This window comes from Moschus berezovskii, chromosome 9, assembly GCF_049115385.1.
Source record: "Moschus berezovskii isolate FMDL1 chromosome 9, NW_MosBer_1.0, whole genome shotgun sequence".
NCBI lineage: Eukaryota > Metazoa > Chordata > Mammalia > Artiodactyla > Moschidae > Moschus > Moschus berezovskii.
Window position 1 is genome coordinate 430,263 of NC_142468.1, and position 21,304 is coordinate 451,566.

General features: G+C 39.2%; 1 protein-coding gene across 3 annotated transcripts in view; it reads left to right on the forward strand.

Annotated features, from left to right (window-relative positions):
- SPG11 (SPG11 vesicle trafficking associated, spatacsin) overlaps positions 1–21,304 on the forward strand; it is an 88,184-nt gene that overhangs the window by 20,902 nt on the left and 45,978 nt on the right. For all 3 annotated transcript variants that reach the window (XR_016038146.1, XM_055437080.2, XM_055437079.2), the window contains exons 9-22: positions 317–472; positions 878–1,053; positions 2,885–3,061; positions 4,152–4,223; positions 4,509–4,636; positions 4,949–5,124; positions 6,127–6,340; positions 9,615–9,818; positions 11,102–11,208; positions 12,012–12,157; positions 13,398–13,559; positions 16,182–16,248; positions 19,600–19,765; positions 20,769–20,974. Coding sequence is in view for 2 of the 3 variants with exons in the window: in XM_055437080.2 (XP_055293055.2) it covers positions 317–472; positions 878–1,053; positions 2,885–3,061; positions 4,152–4,223; positions 4,509–4,636; positions 4,949–5,124; positions 6,127–6,340; positions 9,615–9,818; positions 11,102–11,208; positions 12,012–12,157; positions 13,398–13,559; positions 16,182–16,248; positions 19,600–19,765; positions 20,769–20,974 (2,157 nt within the window). In the remaining variant the exon portion in view is untranslated. The remainder of the gene's footprint in view (positions 1–316; positions 473–877; positions 1,054–2,884; positions 3,062–4,151; positions 4,224–4,508; positions 4,637–4,948; positions 5,125–6,126; positions 6,341–9,614; positions 9,819–11,101; positions 11,209–12,011; positions 12,158–13,397; positions 13,560–16,181; positions 16,249–19,599; positions 19,766–20,768; positions 20,975–21,304) is intronic.

A 21,304-nucleotide genomic window follows, 5' to 3' on the forward strand; every position in this document is an offset into this window, starting at 1 on the left:
AACACCTACCTCTCTGGTCATTAAATGGAATAAGTGAAACAGCATTTATGAAACACCAAGTACAGTATTTAAAATAGAGTAGGTGGTCAGCAAAATCCTCGTTACTAGTAATACCAGTAAATAACGACTAGTGATAAGTAGAGTCCCTGAAGTTTGCAGGTAATAAGACGTCATGAAAGTGTTGGGAGCTTTTTGAGAGTAAGACGTTGGTCTTTGCCTTTTGTTTTAAGGCACTGGAGCATAGCAGTTTGGATAGGTTAACTTCATCGGGAGTGCCCTGGTGGTCTTCATAGTCCTTTCTTTGGTTTTTCCTCAGATGTGGAAGAGCTGACACCAGCATTGGATTTACTTTGCTCAGCAATTAGAGAAAATGATTCTGAAACCCAAACCAAACACTTTTCAGAACAGTTACTTAACCTTACACTGTCTTTCCTTAACAAACAAATAAAGGAGCTTTTTATTCATATTGAAGGTAAGAAAAGCAGGAAATAAAGGGACAATTATCCTACCCTTATGTCAGGACAGAGATATAAGTGATCCTATTACACGAGAGGGCATAAGCCAGTGGAGTGCCATTTGCTAAGTTCAGTGTGTAATTGAGTGAGTGAAATGGGTTCTAATCCTGGGAAATTTGGCAGGAAGAACTAATCATTGTGAAGAGGGTGAAAGGGGTTATATTAAAGCAGGGAGATACTTGTAAATAGGAAAAAAGCTCAGATTTTTTTTGTTTGATCTGAAAACACTGAGTTTGAAATTTGCCATTTTGTTAACTTCATTACAGTTATATAGCTCATGGAGAATTATTTCTCTCTCTCGACTCACACACACACACACACGCACTTTATGTATGAAATTGGCACATTGGTGTTTTCCATAGAGCTTGATGAACATCTACAGAAAGGAGTGGACATTTTGACCAGCTATATTGATGAACTTCGAACCTTCATGATAAAGTTTCCCTGGAAGCTAACAGATGCTATAGATGAATATGATGTAAATGAAAATGTCCCCAAAGTAAAGGAGAGCAATATATGGGAGAAACTCAGCGTTGAGGTAAATATGAGTAATAATCACTTATTTTTCAGATTCAGAAAATCTGAGAAAATGATAGAAGAAATAGAATTTAAAATCTGTGTATTTGTGGTTCGTCCATATTATAACATTTGATAGTATTAATTTTCCTTCTTTTTTTTGGCCACACTTGTAGCATGCAGGATCTTAGTTCCCTAGCCCAGGATCAATCCCGCCCCGTCCCCACCCCCCACAGTAAAAGCTCAGAGTCTTGACCACTGAACCGCCAGGGAAATCCCTAGAATCTCTACATCTGTGATTCAGTCTTTGGAAAGGCTTTTAGGTTTTTTAGATGTTTGGATCTCTGAGTACAACTTCAAATATATGTTTACAAGTTTCATTTATTTAATTCAGAATACAGATAGGCACCTTCTTTATGCCAGATCTGCCCATTTAGATCCAGTGAGAAACACCCTAAACCCATCGTGAACTAGCACTCCTTCAGTATCTAGGACATGGTACTTTGGACTTGTCCTTTTTGCCTGACTTTTGAATGAATCACATTGCTGCTGGTGATTCGATCTTAGGAAGGTTATGACATTATATAGTTGGAAGAATATTCAGTTCAATTCCTATCTCAGATTCTAGTTAAGATATTTTGCCAGTTAGGTTGTCTATACTCATCAACTTGGCTTTCTTTTTATAGTAGAAGTTAAAACAACCAAACTGATGCCCTGTTTCTGACTAGGGACTGGAAGAATTCTTCTAATCTCTTGGAGAATGTTGGCATTGAAAAGACTGAGGCCAGAATAGCTTAACTCAGATGATCAGCACTGATAGGGTTTGAAAGTGCTATGGTTGAGATGCTGCCAGGTGCTCAGGACTGCTCCTCTTACGGTAGAAGGATGCGGAAGTACCTGGTGTGACTGCGTTTTCTCTTAATCATTCTCTAACCAAAAATTACTTGATTTTCCTTCCACTCTCTTAGGGTTCTCCCTTCCAGTCTTCTTCACTGGTTTCATTTCCTGTTTTTCCCATTTTTAACGTGTTCCCAAGGTTTCATCTATGGTCCTCTGCTCTTTTTACTCATAATCATTGATTTTTAATTTGGGGGGAGGTTACAGTCCACTTCGATGAAAGCTGTGGAATCTGTCTCCAAAAACATGCATGCCAATGTGTGCGTGTCCTTTCTAAAATATATGTATCTTCCAGATATATCTGTATGATTTTGTCATCCTAGCTTTTAAGATCCTTCAGTGGCTCTGCATAAGTTTCAGGATAAAATCCATGTCACACACACCATTCCGTTATGATGGAGATTCTACTCTTCTTTCAAGTCTCATGTGCTACTCTCTTCAGCTTTTGCTCTAGTTATATCAAGTACTTTGGAGTTCTCTGAAGGCTTGATACTGTTTCTTGCCCTTATGCCTCTGCATATTAAATATTCTCTGGTTTTGGAAGTCATGTTCTTTTTTCATTAAATATACATCACACTTACTTGTCTTTAAAACTTTTACTTCATCGGTCAGCTCTACTAGGAACACTTTTCTTTTTTATTCATTTCTCTTATTTAGATATTCCTCTTCTGAACCCTCCTCTCTGGAACCCTGGGAATACCTGTATCATCACCCTTATCGTGCAGTACTATAATCTGTGCTTTATTTGCATTTCTTCCACTAATCTAAAAGCTCCTAGAGAGCAGAGTCTGTATTTTGGTCAATTCATATCCCCTTCCAAGCCCCAAATCTAGTAGTAATTTTCAGTAAAAGTCTCTTATTGAGGTACTCAGTAAATATATAAGTCCCTTATTGGTAAATTTATTAAGGTAATAAAAAGGAACTAAAAAGGCAGATGTTTTTCTTCCTTTTCCTAGGAAGTTATTGCCAATGCCATTTTAAACAACAAAATACCAGAGGCACAAACTTTCTTCAGGATTAACAGTCATTCTGCTCAAAGACTTGAGGACTTGATTAGAATAGGCCTAGATTTGGTCTTTGACAATTTGAAAAAGAACAATATAGAGGAAGCCTCTGAGCTTTTGAAGAATATGGTAAGTGACACAGTTTGTTTGTCTGATCATAAAGTCGCTAATGAAAGAAGTGCTGTTATGTGTTTAGTACAGTTTCTGACTGTTAGGAAAACTGATTTTTATTCGTAGTCATGTCACAAAACTAAGAAGTGTGTGTAGCTTTTACTGGGAAATTATGACAATAATAAAGAGAAACATTCTTTAGTACTAAGAACTTTCTTGAAGAGATTCTTTGTTAGAATTTCCATCATTTGTTATGTCTGTTAGATTTGGTACTTTGGTTAGAGGGGAAACGGTGTTTCTCCTAAAAGGTCTCACACATTTCAGAGCTTGCGGAGGACCTCGTTATTTGTGGGGGGACATTCTTTATTGTTTATGTTATCTGGGCTTCCCTGGTGGCTCAGAGGTTAAAGCGTCTGCCTCCAATGCGGGAGACCCAGGTTCGATTCCTGGGTTGGGAAGATCCCCCGGAGAAGGAAATGGTAACCCACTCCAGTATTCTTGCCTGGAGAATCCCATGGACGGAGAAGCCTGGTAGGCTACAGTCCACGGGGTCGCAAAGAGTCGGACACGACTGAGCGACGGAACGGAACGGAATCTCTCACATCACCATTGGAGCTTTCAGGTGGTGTATACCTTTGCTTTGTGCTCCATGGTTTTATTTCATTTGAGAAAGGAATATCTTGGAGATGGGGTTCCTGGACTGAGATGTGGTCCTCATCTGCATGGTTGAGGTCTTGCCCATGGTAATTTTCTGGAAGTTCAGGGGGTGAAACTGTGTCAGATTTGTTCTGCACATTGACGGTTGTCTTCAAGTGAGTCACTGTAGCAGAGACCTGTGGTTTTGGTCCTGTGGTAGCCTGGCCTTACCTTAAACTGTTCTGTGTGCTGCCTTTGCCATTCTGGCAAATCAGATCACCTTAAGGATTTAGAGATAGTCTGTAAATATTATGATAAATGTAGAAAATGAACGTTTGCAAGAGCAGGAAAGCTGTGGAGTTCTAACAAGGCACATTTCTGTAATAGAGTACTTCTGTATTGAACATATATTTAGGTTCAGATAGCTCCATTACAAAATGTAAGTTTTCTTGATTTTCTGTGTTTACTTCAGGGCTTTAATGTAAAAGACCAGTTGCTCAAGATATGCTTCTATACAACTGATAAAAGTATACGGGACTTTCTGGTAGGTAAAGATGAGACTAAGTAGTTTACATTTTCTAGTACATGTTGGTGAAACTTCAAAACAAATTATTTTAACTTACAGCTAATACCTAGTAGAATAAAAGTGTGACAACTCTTTGTCTTTATTTAAATGAACATTTTGCGTGTTAAAGGAAAATTTGTGTGAATATATACATTGCCTCAAATTCAAAATACAATTCTTAAGTGGAATTTAATCTCATGGCATTTGTTTTGCAGTTGTTCTTGATTCTTTGTGATTTTTTTCTTTAATTGCTTTTTGTTCAAGGTTGAAATTTTTAAAGAAAAAAATTATTTTTCTGAAAAAGAGAAAAGGACTGTAGACTTTGTGCATCAAGTTGAGAAGTTTTATTCAGGACATTCACAAGAAAATATGCAGATCCAGTCTTTACCCAGGTAGTCTCATTAGCCCCATTTTTGTAACACAGGAAGAATACTATAGATAAGGCTTAATTTCTAGTTGTTATGTTGGGCTTCTTATGTGGAATTGAGCTCATACACCCTGTGAAAATTAAACTTGTATCATCGAGAAGGGCCTGAGGAATTCCCTGTCATATCAATATGTACATATCAGATATATTTTAAGATAATAAATAGAAAATTAAGAGTATTGAATTATGTGTTCACCGAAAGAGGGGAACTTCTTGAGCAGAGAAAAAGGAATGATGCCTTTCCCTCCAAAATTTAAAAATTTCCTATCACTCTTAGGTATTGGATAAAAGAACAAGATTTTTCCAAGCACAAGTGTGTTTTGGACTCGTTCCTGAAATATGACCATAAAGATAAACTTAACAAGCAAGATCATAGAATTGTGTTAAATTGGGCTCAGTGGTGGAATCAGCCAATGCAAGAATCCATCCTTCTCCCCCGGATAAATCCAGAAGGCAAGTGTGAAAGAGCCTGAAAGAATGAATGAAGATTAAATTAGGCATTGGTATTTGAATATTTTGGTGTGTCTTCATTTTCAAATTCCTTTTGGGGAAAAATACTCAGTTGCTTTAAAATGCAAGTCTTTATATTGAGAGCTTTTTCTTGTCTTGAGGTTTTTGTAAGGGATTTAAAATATGATTGTGAAAGAGAACAATCGTCTGGTTGAGTAAATATGAAATTTCAAGGCTAAGAGTTCTCTTCCTAGCTTCCATGACGTGTTTTGTTTTTCAAAATAGTCTTTGGTTTCTCTTTGTGTAAACTGAAAATCTGTATCATACCAGGGCTCTAGGGAATAACTTAACAATGGTAAGCAGTGGTAATTCATAGGGTGTCAAATTCACGTTTATTATTATAGCTGAAGTTTTTGTTTATACTAAGGAAAAGAAAAGGGGAAAAGAAGGCTGACAAGATAAATGAAACACACAGGAAATTCCCGCGTTTCATTCACTGTAGTGACGAGAGGCAACATTTAGCTCTTGCTCCTGCTGCTGCTGCTGCTGCTGCTAAGTCACTTCAGTCGTGTCCGACTCTGTGTGACCCCATAGACGGAAGCCCACCAGGCTCCCCCGTCCCTGGGATTCTCCAGACAAGAACACTGGAGTGGGTTGCCATTTCCTTCTCCAATGCGTGAAAGTGAAAAGTGAAAGTCAAGTCGCTCAGTCGCATCCGACCCTTAGCGACCCCATGGACTTCAGCCCACCAGGCTCCTCCATCCATGGGATTTTCTAGGCACGAGTACTAGAGTGGCTTGCCATTGCCTTCTCCGTGCTCCTGCTGACCTATCCATTAGAAAACGAACAGCACAAAAGAGGGAACTAGTAAAAGAAGCAGAGGGCCTGAGTAATTCTTCTTTTATGTTCAGTATTTGCCCAGATCATCATGTTTACTCAGTATTGAGTTTTATGTCAGTAATCATCATTCATTGCTATTTTAAAATGAATTTTGTTCTTATTTAGGATATAACTCATATTCTCCTGAAGCCCTCTGGAGATACCTCACAGCACGCCATGATTGGCCCAGCATTATCCTGTGGATTGGAGAATTTCAGACCCAGAGTAGTTATGCTTCACTTGAGCAGAATAAATGGCCGCCTCTGACTGTTGATGTTGTTGATCAGAATACTTGTTGCAACAACTACATGAAAAATGAAATTTTAGATAAGCTGGCCAGGTATTGTAACTGTTGTTGATGTTTAGTTGTTAAGTTGTAGCCAGCTCTTTGTGACCCCATGGATTGTAGCCCACCAGGCTCCTCTGTCTGTGGGATTTTCCAGGCAAGAATACTGCAGTGGGTTGCCATTTACTTCTCCAGGGGATGTTTCTGACCCAGGGATCGAAATCACATCCCCTGCACTGGCATGCAGATTGGTAACCACTGGACCACTAGGGAGCCCTCCAGGTAGTTTTTAAAACTTAAATGTAAAATCATAATGCTTTTAGAAGATAGGGAAGACTGTCTTCATGACCGTGGGATTCAGTTCAGTTCAGTCACTCAGTCGTGTCCGACTCTTTGCGACCCCATGAATCACAGCACGCCAGGCCTCCCTGTCCATCACCAACTCCCGGAGTTCACTCAAACTCATGTCCATCGAGTCGGTGATGCCATCCAGCCATCTCATTCTCTGTCGTCCCCTTCTCCTCCCGCCCCCAATCCCTCCCAGCATCAGAGTCTTTTCCAGTGAGTCAACTCGTCGCATGAGGTGGCCAACGTATTGGAGTTTCAGCTTTAGCATCAGTCCTTCCAATGAACACCCAGGGTTGATCTCCTTTAGAATGGACTGGTTGGATCTCCTTGCAGTCCAAGGGACTCTCAAGAGTCTTCTCCAGCACCACAGTTCAAAAGCATCAATTCTTCGGCGATCAGCTTTCTTCACAGTCCAACTCTCACATCCATACATGACCACGGGAAAACCCATAGCCTTGACTAGACGGACCTTGGTTGGCAAAGTAATGTCTCTGCTTTTTAATATGCTATCTAGGTTGGTCATAACTTTGCTTCCAAGAAGCAAGCGTCTTTTAATTTCATGGCTGCAATCAGCATCTGCAGTGATTTTGGAGCCCCCAAAAATAAAGTCTGACATTGTTTCCACTGTTTTTCCATCTATTTCCCATGAAGTGATGGGACCAGATGCCATGATCTTTGTTTTCTGAATATTGAGCTTCAAGCCAACCTTTTCGCTCTCTTCTTTCACTTTCATCAAGAGGCTTTTGAGTTCCTCTTCACTTTCTGCCATAAGGGTGGTGTCATCTGCATATCTGAGGTTATTGATATTTCTCCCGGCAATCTTGATTCCAGCTTGTGCTTCTTCCAGCCCAGCGTTCCTCATAATGTACTCTGCATATAAGTTAAATAAGCAGGGTGACAAGATACAACCTTGACATACTCCTTTTCCTATTTGGAACCAGTCTGTTGTTCCATGTCCAGTTCTAACTGTTGCTTCCTGACCTGCATACAGGTTTCTCAAGAGGCAGGTCAGATGGTCTGGTATTCCCATCTCTCTCAGAATTTTCCGGTTTATTGTGATCCACATAGTCAAAGGCTTTGGCATAGTCAATGAAGCAGAAATAGATGTTTTTCTGGAACTCTTGCTTTCTCCATGATCCAGCGGATGTTGGCAATTTGATCCCTGGTTCCTTTGCCTTTTCTAAAACCTAATTGAACATCTGGAAGTTCACGGTTCACATATTGCTGAAGCCTGGCTTAGAGAATTTTGAGCATGACTTTACCAGCATGTGAGATGAGTGCAATTGTGCGGTAGTTTGAGCATTCTTTGGCATTGCCTTTCTTTGGGATTGGAGTGAAGACTGACATTTTCCAGTCCTGTGGCCACTGCTGAGTTTTCCAAATTTGCTGGCATATTGAGTGCAGCACTTTCACAGCATCATCTTTCAGGATTTGAAATAGCTCAATTGGAATTCCATCACCTCCACTAGCTTTGTTCATAGTGGGATTAGGGGGTGCTTTCTAAGAGGCTTGTTGTGGAGCAAAGCGAGATGATAGACCCTGAGACCAGGGGAGCTGCCTGGTGGGACTTGTGCCCCTCAAGGCATCCCTATCCTCCCTTTTTCTTGATTCTTGTCTCCTAACGGGGGTCTTTATAGGTCCAGACAAAGCAAAGCAGAAGCCTGAGGGCACAGGACTCTTCTAGACCATCCCACACAGGTGAGCGAGCTTCTCGGGACGCACGGCCGGAGAGTAGAGCTTGGATCTGGAGGGGAAACTTACCAGCACACAGATAGTTCCCAAAAGAGGAGCCACATACAACCAGTAAACAGCTGAGAAGATGCTCCTTCTTATTGATAGTCACAGAAAGGGAAATTTATTTTACCAAAAATCAAAGGTAGAATAGAAAAATAAACTGGGATAATCATACAATGGAAACTATACAAGTGAGACTGTGACAGTGAAAACGTGCTACAGCTGCAAGTACCGACATGGGTAAATCACACCATGTTAAGCGGGAGAAGCACGGCAACAGTGTGTCCAGGATGTTCCATTCACACATGTCAAGCTTGAAATAGCCAGAACCAGATATTATTAATATTTCAGGCTACACACATGGGGAGTAAAACTATGTTGGTGAATGAAAGTAGGGAAACAGTTAAGAGAATCAGGATAGTGGTTACCTCTGTGGGCAGAAAAGCTCATGTAAAACGGGAGGAATACTCCAAGGACTTCTAGGTACAGTGTCCCATAATCTAGGTGGTAGCTATATGGTGTTTCTCTAAACTCCACATAATATTTTCTTTTGGTACTCTAATGGTATGTTTGGACTTCCCTGGTGTCTCAGATGGTAAAGAATCTGCCTGAATGCAAGAGATCCTGGGTCAGGAAGGGAATCCCTTCCTGGAGAAGGGAATGACTACCCATTCCAGTATTCTTGCCTGGAGAATTCTATGGACAGAGAAGCCTGGCAGGCTACAGTCCATGGGGTCACAAAGAGTCAGACATGACTGATCGACTAAAACTTTGCCTTTCATGATGTAGTAACAGTAAACTTACAAAGATATTTAAATGCAAATTTCTGTTCTTTAATAGTTGGTCTGTTTAAGTTACTCTTTATTATGCTTTAATCTCTTAATGATTTTGTTTGGATATTTTGGTGAATTCCTCAGTGTTTAAAGCATCTAGCTTTAAGAGCCACAGTGGGTTGTACAGTTCCAGTCAAAAACAAATGGAAGTAATTTAGTTTAGGTTTTTGAAATATTTAAGATAATTGGAGACTGTCATTACTACTTTAAAATACCATAGTGGTACAGAAACATTTATTGGAAACTAGCAAAAGACGTGTTCCAGGACATATTATGGGGTAAGAATTGGCAGTCTTAATTTGTAAATACTAGTTTTTAACTAATTGAGATTACTTAACAGTGGAGATGATTTGGTCTGCTCTGAATCTAGCAGTTTTTTAACTTGCCATGTTTTATTTAAACCTTCCCAATAGGAATGGAATTTTTCTTACATCTGAGTTAGAAGACTTTGAACTCTTCCTTGTCAGACTGAACCGTGTTGGGGGTGTGATGCAGGATGCCCTCGCTGTTCAAAACTATAGGTCCAAAGAAGGATGGGATTTCCACTCTCACTTCATTCTCTATTGTTTGGAACACAGTCTGCAATATCTTCTTTATGTCTATCTTGACCATTACAAGTGAGTACTAAGAACGAAGCCTTCATGTTCCCTCTTTCCGTATTATGTCTGAATATGACTTTTAAGGAAAATATTAAGCATTCATGTGAGCAATACTGATCTTTTTGAAGTAGTTCCCCCCACTCTTAACATTTGGTAATGTCTTTTAGTTTAATACTCCATTCAACTAAATGCTTGTCATGTGTTTTTTGGTTGTTAATTATGTAACATCAATATTAACCTTTTAAATAATTACATATATTTATTAATATTAATTGATTAATATTTAATGCTTTAGAAGTTTAAAGGAGGGAAGAATCAAAGATATGTTTGGACTTTCATCACCAAACAAATGCTAAAAACTTTGACTTTATAGCCACTGCAAGGTATCTTAGACATGCTCTAAAGTTTATATTTAGATAGTCAGACATCAATATATATACTTACCTAAGATCAACCAGCGGAATCGTATCTGTGGCCAGTGTTACTTGCTGTGGGTCAGTACTAATAATAATAGTGGTAGTGAGTACGTACAGTGTACCTGGCACTGTTCTTAGTGCTTCATGGGCATTTATCTCCTTTAATCTTCAGAAACCCCTGTGAGGTGGTTGTTTGCACCCCCACTTGACAGATGAGGAAACTGAGGCTTTGAGAGGGACCCAGTGCCCTGTTTAAGGTGCACAGCTAGTAAATGGTAAAGTTAGGATTAGTTATATGTGATTCCAGATCCCATGTTCATTTGCGAGTGAGAACATTTTTATTTATTTTGTGTAGTATAGGCTAGGAATTCAAGCAGAGGATGTATTTCTTGTTCATATCATTGAGGCTTACTTGAACACAGAAATATTTCCCCCAAAACGACTGGCAAGTGAGGGTTTAAAAGCCGTATTTTCAGAGGACCCGCTGTGACCCTTCACTGCTTAGCCTCATCTTCTCTCGTAGTTATATAAAAGTTTTCATAAAATCTCTTAAGCTTGAGAAAGCTAAAGAGTTTTTGTTTTAAAAAAAACCAAAACAATAAAATATAAAGTATCTTAAAGCACAAAGGTATTCTGATAATCTTATACAGAGCTGGTAAAATTTCGTCATGGTAGGAAACACTAAGTGATATTATCTCTGTCTCTAAATTAATTTTCTTTATTTCCAGATCATGTAAGGCATGTGAAAAACACACTCTAAGACTGGGAGTGTACTGTGTTCTATTTACTTTCTAAGTGCAGAGATAACCTGAGCACACATGGTTGTAATTGTCCATCTTACCCTTTATGTTAATCAGATATTTTTTGTGTTTGTTTTATATATAGACTTGGTCCTCCAAATTGTCCTTTTTTGGGAAAAAAAGAATTACATGAAGCTCACCCTTGGTTTGAATTTTTAGTTCAGTGTCGACAAGTTTCCAATAATTTAACAGGTATGGGTGTCCTGTGTTAAAACAGAAATTGCTTTGGATAACTGGTCTTTTGAATGGAATTTTTAAGTTGTAAACTCTTTAAATAAGTCATATAACTGTTGACAAATATTTGCCCATAATCTAGACTCAAGCTTTATTTAAGAAGCAGATAGGTGATATATGATATCTTAATTCCTGTTTTAATTTACATTTTTATTGCTAATGAATTATATATTTTTATGTGTCAGGCATTTATGTTTTCTTCTTTGTAAGATAGTTACTCTGTCCTTTTATCTGTTAGAGTCAGTGTTTTGGGCTTTTGTATGAGCTCTTTGTTGAAGACAGTTGTTAGGTTGTTGTCCTTTGTTTATTTTTCCCCTTGTTGATTACTACCTTTCAATTTTCCTTGTTTCCATTCCTTGAATGGAAGTTTTTATGTAAACATCTATTTTTCTTTCCCTTTGTAATCTGATTTCCTATTGCTTTTACATTTAGAAAGTCCTTACTGTGGGTAGGGCTAAAAATTAATTTTCTTTCTTAGAATTATATAATTCTTGTGTGTGTTTGAGTCACTAAGTCATGTCCTACTCTTTGCATCCCCATGGACTGTAGCGCTCCCGGCTCCTCTGTTTATGGAATTCTCCAGGCAGGAATACTGGAGTGGGTTACCATTTCCTTCTCCAAAGGATCTTCCTAACTCAAGGATTGAACCCAGGTCTCATACATTGCAGGTGGATTCTTTACCATCTGAGCCACCAGGGAAACCCATATAATTCTTAGTTTAGTATTTCTCAAGGAGAGAAATGTACTTTCTTATTTTTCAGATCCCAGACTGATCTTCCAAGCTAGCCTTGCAAATGCTCAGATACTGATTCCCAGCAACCAGGCCAGTGTCAGCAGTATGCTATTGGAAGGACATACCCTCCTGGCCCTTGCTACCACAATGTATGCCCCTGGGGGCGTCAGCCAGGTATGGACAGCACTTTTACATGGTATAGCAATATAGGACTGATTATAAATTTAGCAGAAATACCTGTGGATCTTCTAGATCTCAGTTGATTTAAAATGTAACCACGTACCAGTATTTCATTAAAGAGTATAAAACAACAGTGAATTTTTAAGCTTTATGTCATATCCTCTTAAGTTGAAAGGAGACCGATACAGTCAGCCCTCCATATCCAGGGGTTCTGCATCCACAGGTATGGAGGGGGTGACTGTACTACAGCATTTTATTTGAAGGACTTGAGGTCCTCAGATTTTGGTTATCTGTTAAGGGTCCTGAAACCAATCCCCCGTGGATACAAGGGGCAACTGAATGTTGTGTAGAGATTTTTTTCCCCCTTTATTTGCTCTCTGATAGCCCAGGTTTGTTTTTAGGACGGAATCAAGATCTAATTGCTCCTTGGAGTAAGTATACTTTGTGGCTTGGGAGTTACTCTCTATTATTTGACCTCTTTGAGCGTTGAAAAGGAAATCATAGTTTTTAGCTACTCTTAAAAACTCTTCTGAGGAACCCAGTGAAACTTGCCCATCTCTGCTTTTTGAAAGTGTAGCATGGCTGGAGGGAACTTAAGAATGCTGTTGGCCACCTCATCTGTGAGTTCCTTCCCAACACCAGCTTAATTCAATTCCACCTGTTTCAGATGCTGCAGTGTATCTTAACTGCATGGTTACTTATTCCTCTGTTTTTAATCACCTGTTAGAAATTAGTCATAGAATAACTTGAGACCTGGGAGAAAGAACCTAAGAGTCATCTAGTCTAGTAGGTTTTTTCTTTTAAAATATTTACTATTTACTATCCAATTAAATATTTAATGTTTTAAATTTTTAAATATTTTTGTAACAGAGCCTGTTTCAAACAGATTTTCCTTATGCAGTTTGAAAGCCACTGGCCTAGCTGAACGTTCTAATTAGTTGAAGAAACTGAAGGCTGCCTGATACTAAGTATCCAGCCCAGGGCCACACAGCTAGTTTGTCTTAAGTCAGAGCTAGAGCTGTTGGCAGGTCAGGTGGTCTGGTGGTGATGGACAGGTAGGCCTGAAGTGCTGTGATTCATGGGGTCGCGGAGAGTTGGACACGACTGAGCTGCTGAACTGAATTGAACTGAACTGAGAGCTGTTGGCCTATTACTCCTTGTATCTTATGAAAAAAGAACTTAAATTTGGAAAAGAGAAAAGCAGTATTCTGTGTCACATTATCTTTTTATTTAGGTTGTTCAGAATGAAGAAAATGAGAGCTCTCTGAAGAAAGTAGATCCCCAGCTACTGAAGATGGCATTAACTCCTTACCCGAAGCTTAAAGCTGCCCTGTTCCCACAGTACGCCTCCCCTAGTGTCCTGCCTCCTGATATCACACTCTACCACCTGATTCAGGTATAGTACTGAGATATACCAGCCAGGTTCAGCCAGAGCGGAAAAGAGAGACCATTCTGGGTCTTCCAAGTAAGGTAACGTGTGCATGCTCAGTCGTTTTCGACTGTGACCCCATGAGCTATAGCTCACCAGGCTCCTTTGTCCATGGGATTCTCCAGGCAAGAATACTGGAGTGGATTGCCATTCCCTTCTCCAGGGGATCTTCCCAACCCAGGGATCAAACCTGCGTCTCCTGCATTGGCAGGCAGGTTCTTGACTACTGTACCACCTGGGAAGCCGGAGTCTTCCATGTGTAGGCCATTTAATGTAGGAAATTACTTATACAGAACGATAGCAAAAGAGAGAAGTCCAGTGTGTAATGATGGGACAACCTCAAAATTGACAAAGATGGACGTCATCAACACCCCTAAGGCTGCCAGAAAGTGGTGCTACTGAACCCAGCAATGGGAGCCTCTCTGAGAGACACACTCAGAACCAGGCTGCCTCCTGGGAGCTTGGAAGAGAGTGTAGGGCTGGAACCTTGTAGGAGATGCTCCAGAAAACACAGAAGGGGAAAGTATCTCAGTTTCTCCCCTCTTCCCACCTTTAATCTCTCATGGCTAAATGTGTCTGGTAGCCAAAGCACAGGTGAGTTCAGGAAATGCAGTTGTCTGTGGTTCAGGGCAGAGCACGGGTAAGGTGGAAATGGGTGGGAGGTCAGACAGGCAGTTGGCCAGCGTACTTGGTCTGCTACTTTCATTGAAAGCTGCTTCATGCTACCACACTGATAAACTTCTGTCTCTTCTCAAGGAATAGGGCTGTTCGTTTAAGTCACCTTTTTCAGGACAAAGACTTCTTCAAGAATGTGAGAGAGCTATAAACCCTGTACCCAGAAAAATTGCACATAATTTTGCTTATATTTCAAACTAATTCGCAGGTTCCCTGAAACCTATTGAGGGATCCTCAATTAAGAACACTTTCTTGACAGAAAACAACAAAATTCTGAAGAGCAATTATCCTTCAATTAAAAATTAAATACTTTTTTTAAAAAAAGAACACTTTCTTTTGCTCATTTCTCACTTTAGCAGGCTTTTGTTTTTTTTCCTGAGTACAGATACTCTCATTGTGTCTTCAGTTGTGTCTCGTTGTGTCTTCAGTTGTGTCTCATTGTGTCTTTCAGTAAACCCTATAAACCTATAAAAATATAAAACCTCTTTCTCTAATGTGAAAATTTTACAGACCTGTGCTACTTAAAAATGTGGTCCCCAGGCATATGTGAGTCCGTGAACTACTTGTTGATATGTGTCAGCAGGGTTTTTTGGTTGGTTTTTAATGTAGCAAAACTTTCTTGAAGAAAGAGATTTATCACAAGCTTCTTATCTCATTGAAGAAATGAGATAAATGGATTACATAGATATAAGTGGATTACATAAAAGCATAAAAAAATAGTATGTATTTTACTACATTAAGTGAATCCCATCAGCCTAAAACAAAAGTGCTTTCCAGTTGTTCTTTGTTCTGTTTTTAGGTTGAAGCAGTGTTTTAGTCCTTTTGTTTTAGGAAAAGTATTCCCTCTTCACTAGACCACAAAATTCTCCCTTCATTTAAAGTTAAAGCTGCTTTGGAGTTCCCTGGTGGTACAGTGGTAGGGACTTGGCACTTTCACTGCCATGGCCAAGGTTTAATCCCTGGTCGGGGGCCTTAGAATAAATAAATGAATTAATTAAAGTATACTTACATAAATAATCTAATACACACGCACACATACGTGAATAAAATTAAAGCTGCTCTTTTCCCCGCCATCCAAATCTGGACCTAATAGTTCTGTTGTCTCCTGTATAGCTGTCTGTCTCCTCACTGTCTGTTTACTGTCTGCTAAACCTTTGGCCTGCTCATTTCAAACAGCCCGTGCTCCCTGCTCTCAGATCTTTTCTGACTGGCCTGGCCTTAGTCTGCTGTTTTTCCTTGGTGTTGTTACTGCTGCCTTGGTCATCACATTGCTTTAGCCTGTGGCCTCGCTGCCCCTTTCCCGACCTGTGGCCTCGCTGCCCCTTTCCCGACCTGTGGCCTCACTGTCCCTTTCCCGACCTGTGGCCTCGCTGTCCCTTTCCCGACCTGTGGCCTCGCTGTCTCTTTCCCGACCTGTGGCCTCGCTGTCTCTTTCCCGACCTGTGGCCTCGCTGTCTCTTTCCCGACCTGTGGCCTCGCTGTCCCTTTCCCGACTTGTGGTCTCGCTGTCTCTTTCCCGACCTGCCGAAGCACACCTTGCTGTGTTTATGGTAGCGTTTTCCAGCCTTAGTCCTCTTGCCTTTTGATTCCAAAGCATTTATGAAGCCCATTGTTACGTTGTAATTGTTGCTGGTTCTACCAAAAGACAGTAAACTTTGAGGACATAGTTTGAAATGAAGAGAGTCTTTAAAAGAAACATAGCCAGTTCTGTTTTTATTAAAGTAGAAAAATGTCTCATACCCTCTTTTTTGTTTGTAGCTGTTTTCAAAGAATTTATATCTGAAAGATGAGAAGTTTTTAATTGCCGTGGAAAGGGCAGCAGCCTGAAAGAGGAAGCGAGGCTCTTTTGTATGACTTAGCTCACCTTAGAGTCAGCTAACTTTTAACTCTGGTTTCACCTCTCCCCTTTTTCAGTCATTGTTGCCCTTTGACCCTAGCAGATTGTTTGGCTGGCAGTCTGCCAACACATTGGCTATAGGAGGTAAGTCATTATGGATTCTTCTTGCTTTTAGAAGCATGTCAGCAGTGTTGACAGTAGAGGATCATGTATGTAAAGCCAATCTAGTTTTTCCTCATACTTTCTATCTAAAATATAGAAACTTAAAAAAGAAAATAAAACTGGCATGCCTTTTTTTAGTTGAAGTATAGTTGATTTACAATGTCATGCTAGTTTCAGGTGTACAGCACTGATTCGGTTATTTATTCTTTTTCAGATTCTTTTCCCTTATAGGTTATCACAAAATATTAAGCGTAGTGCCCTGTGCTGTCCCGTAGGTCATTGTTGGTTATCTGTTTTATCTGTAGTGGTGTGTATGTGTTAATCCCAACCCGACGTATCCCTCCCTGCCCTTTTCCCTGTTGGTAACTGTCGGTCTCTCTCTGTTTTGTAAATAAGCTCACTTGTATCGTTGTTTCAGATTCCACATCTAAGCGCCGTGGTGCTTGTCTCTGTCTGGCTTTTATCACTTAGTATGATAACCCCTAGGTCCATCCAGGTTGCTGCTGCAGATGGCATCATTTCATTGTTTTTCTGGCTGAGTAGTGTTCCGTTGTGTGTATGTGTGTGCGTGTGCGCATGTGTGTGTGTGTGCGCGCACGCATATATATATCTCGCGTCTTCCACATTGTGTGTGTACATGTATATACACACACATATTTTCTGCCCTGTGAGAGTGTTTGTGCATACGTATATATATGTGTGTGTATATCACATCTTCTTTATCCAGCCACCTGTTGATGGACATGAAGGTTGCCCCCATGTTGTAAATAGTACTGCTGCAGTGAACATCAGGGTGCATGATCGTTTTGAATTAGTTTTCTCCAGATACATGTCCAGGAGTAGGGTTACTTGATCTTGTGGTAACTCTGTTTTTAGTTTTCTTAAGCAACCTCCATAACATTCTGCCTAGTGGCTGTTCCAGTTTACATTCTCACCAACTGTGTGGGAGAATTCCTTTTTCTCCACACCCTCTCTAGCATTTATTATTTGTAGACTTTTTGATGATGGCATTTCTGACCAGAGTGAGTTGATACCTCATTGTAGTTTTAATGGAAAACATTTTATAGGAAACTGAATTGAAAACATACTTCGAGTTAAAAGTCATGAGGTCACTAGTGCTGTACTTGCTGGAAAATATAATATAGACCTTCTGCTTAAATTTCTCCCTTTCCAAAAATCCTTGTTCACTTGCAATATAGTATTAATATTATAAAGGTTAAAAGCGTAGGTGTCTTTAACATTAGACGGATCTTGGCTCTGCCATGTAATTGCTGTGTGACCTTGGGTGACTGATGTAACCTCTCGTCAGTTTTCCATGAAATAAGGTAAGTGACACTGCCTGCCTCACACCTCACGAGATGCATTTAAAACGCTCTTACATGGTAAGCATCAGGTGTGCACACCCTACCATCCTCTCTGGACCATAAACATTTCCCTCATTTTTTGTGTGCTGTTCCTAAACTCTGCTTTTTCTGTTTCTTTTCTACTTACTCATTTTGAGTTAGCTTTTAATATCATATTACCTGTGGTGCCTCTGCCTGTATTACTGTAAAGTAGGATTCAAATTCATACTTTTCACATAATACATACCCTGTAAATACTTACTGATGTACATAAAAGTACATTTTCTAACATGTCAGTTTGATAAGTTCAAATTTCGATATACTGAATTTACCTGGTGCCTAGCACAGTGCTGGGCCTGTCGGAGACATTCAGTTGGTGTTTGTTCAGTGCAGGATGAGGTAGTGCTAATTGCATTTTCAAGTGAAAATACTCATTTGATCTCAGTGAGGTTACTGGAGAGCAGGCAGAATCCCCTGTACAGTTCTGATGGTTCCAACTCCATCCGTTAGCCGGAGTCCTGAGGTCCTGGTGAATACTTGACCAAGTACGCTAGGGGAACTGAAAGGAAGCTGAAGACCTGTTCCCTTCCTTGTTTTTAAAAGTCTGAAACATGTTTGAAGAAATAAAGCACAAATTAAATGAAATAATTATTATGAAGACGTAATATAGATGTTTTAAATTGGAGGGTTATATTTAACTAGAGTGCTTGCTTCTTTTTTCATATGGTTTTACCATGGAAAATGACCATAAGGCAACTACATGGTAATTTAGCTTTTGTAGCAGGTCAGAGAAAATTTTCTCTTACACAAAACCTCCATACTGTCCCCCCCAAACCACTAAAAAAATCAGGGTCTTATTTGAATAAAAACTCAAGTTTGGGGACTTCCCTTGTGGTTCAGTGGTTAAGACGCCACACTTCCACTGCAAGAGGCACGGGTTCAATCCCTGGTCAGGGAACTAAGATCCCACATGCTGTGCTGTGCAACCAAAAAAAAAAAACCAAAGACTCAGATTTGTTCATTTGGCTTTATGCAAACTCTGTAAATACTTGATCAATGAATGAATGGTTCTACATGCAATTGTAAGTTATCAAAATCAGTCTGCTCTTGCAAAGGATACAGATAAGACATGTGACAGTTTTTTAATCTTGAGGGAGGTGTACTTTTAAGGAATAGCTTTGCAAGATGATGGGCTCCTCTAAAGTCTTCAGATCTTTTTTTAATTAAGAGTCTAGTCAGAATATAAAAATTCCTTTGGAATTGAATGGGAGGATACAGTTTTACTTCAGCTTTGAACTATGAAAATAAGAGCAGATGCACTGTTTTCCAGAAATGGTTCCTTTAGTTCAAAATGTTTTATCTCCTTTTTAAAGTAGGTCTTTAGTGGTTAAGAAGCACTTAAGATTAGGGCTTAATAGGAATAGTTATTTCATATGAACTTGCCACATCCACATATCTTTTGACTTCCTATTTCTCTAAAAAGAATACAACATCAGAAACAAAAGTAGCTATAATAAAAGATTATTAGGGTATTAATGTGGAGAAAAGAATATTCTCAGTATTTTGGAAAAGGTACAGTGTGTCGGTCTTGGTGAATAGAGGATTCGTATAAATGCGATACAAAGGCATTTACTGTGTAATGAGCTGTGTGAATGAATTAAAAAGCTCCGTTTGCCAATCATTAACAGATTTTGTAGTTAAAGGATTATTGCCAATGTGAACTTAAAGAATCATCAAATATAGAATAGGTTTAAAGCATAATTTATAGGATTTTATGTGGCTTCTGAGGTACACATTTTTGTGTAAAATGAGGGCTACTGCTCCACATTAAAATTATTACATTTTGGTGGTTCAAAGTGATACACAGTGGTGTAAAATGATGATAGCGACCAGTTTTCTTTCACCATTGCCAAGTTAAGTTTTCCACATGCCGATCTGAAGTTAATCATGGTGAGGTGCAGAGGATTAATATTGCTTCACTTTCCCCCAGATGCAGCAAGTCAGCTCCCACATTTCTCTAGCCCTGACCTGGTTAATAAATATGCTGTAGTAGAACGTCTGAATTTTGCTTATTATTTACATCATGGGCGGCCATCATTTGCATTTGGTACTTTTCTGGTTCAGGAATTAACCAAGAGCAAGACCCCCAAGCAGCTGTGAGTATTTAAAACATAATTTATATTCTTAATAAAAAACATTTGTGTATTTTTATACATGCATTTATCAAAACCTACTGGAAACAGTTGGTCGTTTTATTTGGCTGGCGAATTAGGTGTATATATTTTTCATTTGTACTTTTCTGTATACCCTAGGTTTCTGGCACTTAATCTTACTTAGTGAATAGGAAAAAGATTAAAATATATTTTAAAATATCATAAATATATCTTAAAATCATGTCTTTAAAAATTGAACCAGGAGCTTGCCAAATGTTAGTAGTTTCAAAGAGGGAATTCTATAATTAGATGTGAATTCTGTATTTAAGATCTTTGTCTTTTATAATTCACTTTTGTAAAGCACAGAATTAGAAGGAGTATTTGATATAATCAGCAGCTAAATACAGATTTAGTATGTTGGTTTATTTTATAGGTAACTAGTACATCTTTATGGTAAAATATTCAAGTAAATCAGAAGGGTGAAAAATGGAAAAAAAAGTTTTGTCTCTCAGCTTCAATTCTGTTGTACATAGTAAAAATAAGCATGGTTAATTTCTTGTGTATCTTTCCTCTGAATTTTTCTATTCATATAAAATAACATATGAGTCCTTTAAAATGCATGGGCTTCATGATGTCAAACTTTTGGTGCCATTCATTTTGTTGGTAGTTTGTGTACATACTTATAATTAATAAGATCACAAGTTGACAGTCTTTCATAAATTCTATTCCATATTCCCCTGAATGAAGTTGGAAACAAAAATTACTTGGACTATGAATAGGTATTTTAGGAAAAGGTAAAATATAAAGGAATGGGGGGCTGTGGAGCCAGAAGACAGCTAAAAACTACCAAGAACCTAAATGGATAAGTACAAGGGGTGAAAAACAGTGGGGGACGGGGGAGGAAGTTACAGAGTCCACACGCATCACTGATGGAATCCCATCTGCTCTTCCTGGTGAGAAAAAAGGTTCACGTGCTGATGCGATTGTTGATTCCTTTCTTTCTCAGGATCCAGCAAGTAGGCAATGAAGCCTATGTTTTAGGGCTTTCCTGCTTCCACATACCTTCGATAGGAGCTGCCTGTGTGTGCTTCTTAGAATTGCTTGGTCTTGACAGCCTCAAGCTCAGAGTTGATATGAAAGTGGCCAATATAATTTTAAACTACAAGTGTGGAAATGAAGATGCTCAGTACAACTCTATCAGAGAGTCTCTAGGTATAGCACCTTTATGTTGTTTGTTTTGTTTAAAGGACAAGGGACAAATAGGTCTGAAGCGTTGAATTGTGAGTGGTCAGGGAAGAAAATTATCTTCTGTTTCATCCTTTTTCTTCAAAATGTTTGTACTTTATCTAATTTCTTTGGGCTCTTTAATGGGTTTCTGAAATGTCTCTGAGCCACACTCTTCAAGTAGAAATGCCCAGTTCCTGGTAATTCCTGACAGTCCAGTGGTTGGGACACTGATTTCACTGCAGTGGCCCAGGCTTGATCCCTGTTTGAGGAACTAAGATCATGCAAGCCATGCATTGTGGCCAAAAAAAAAAAGAG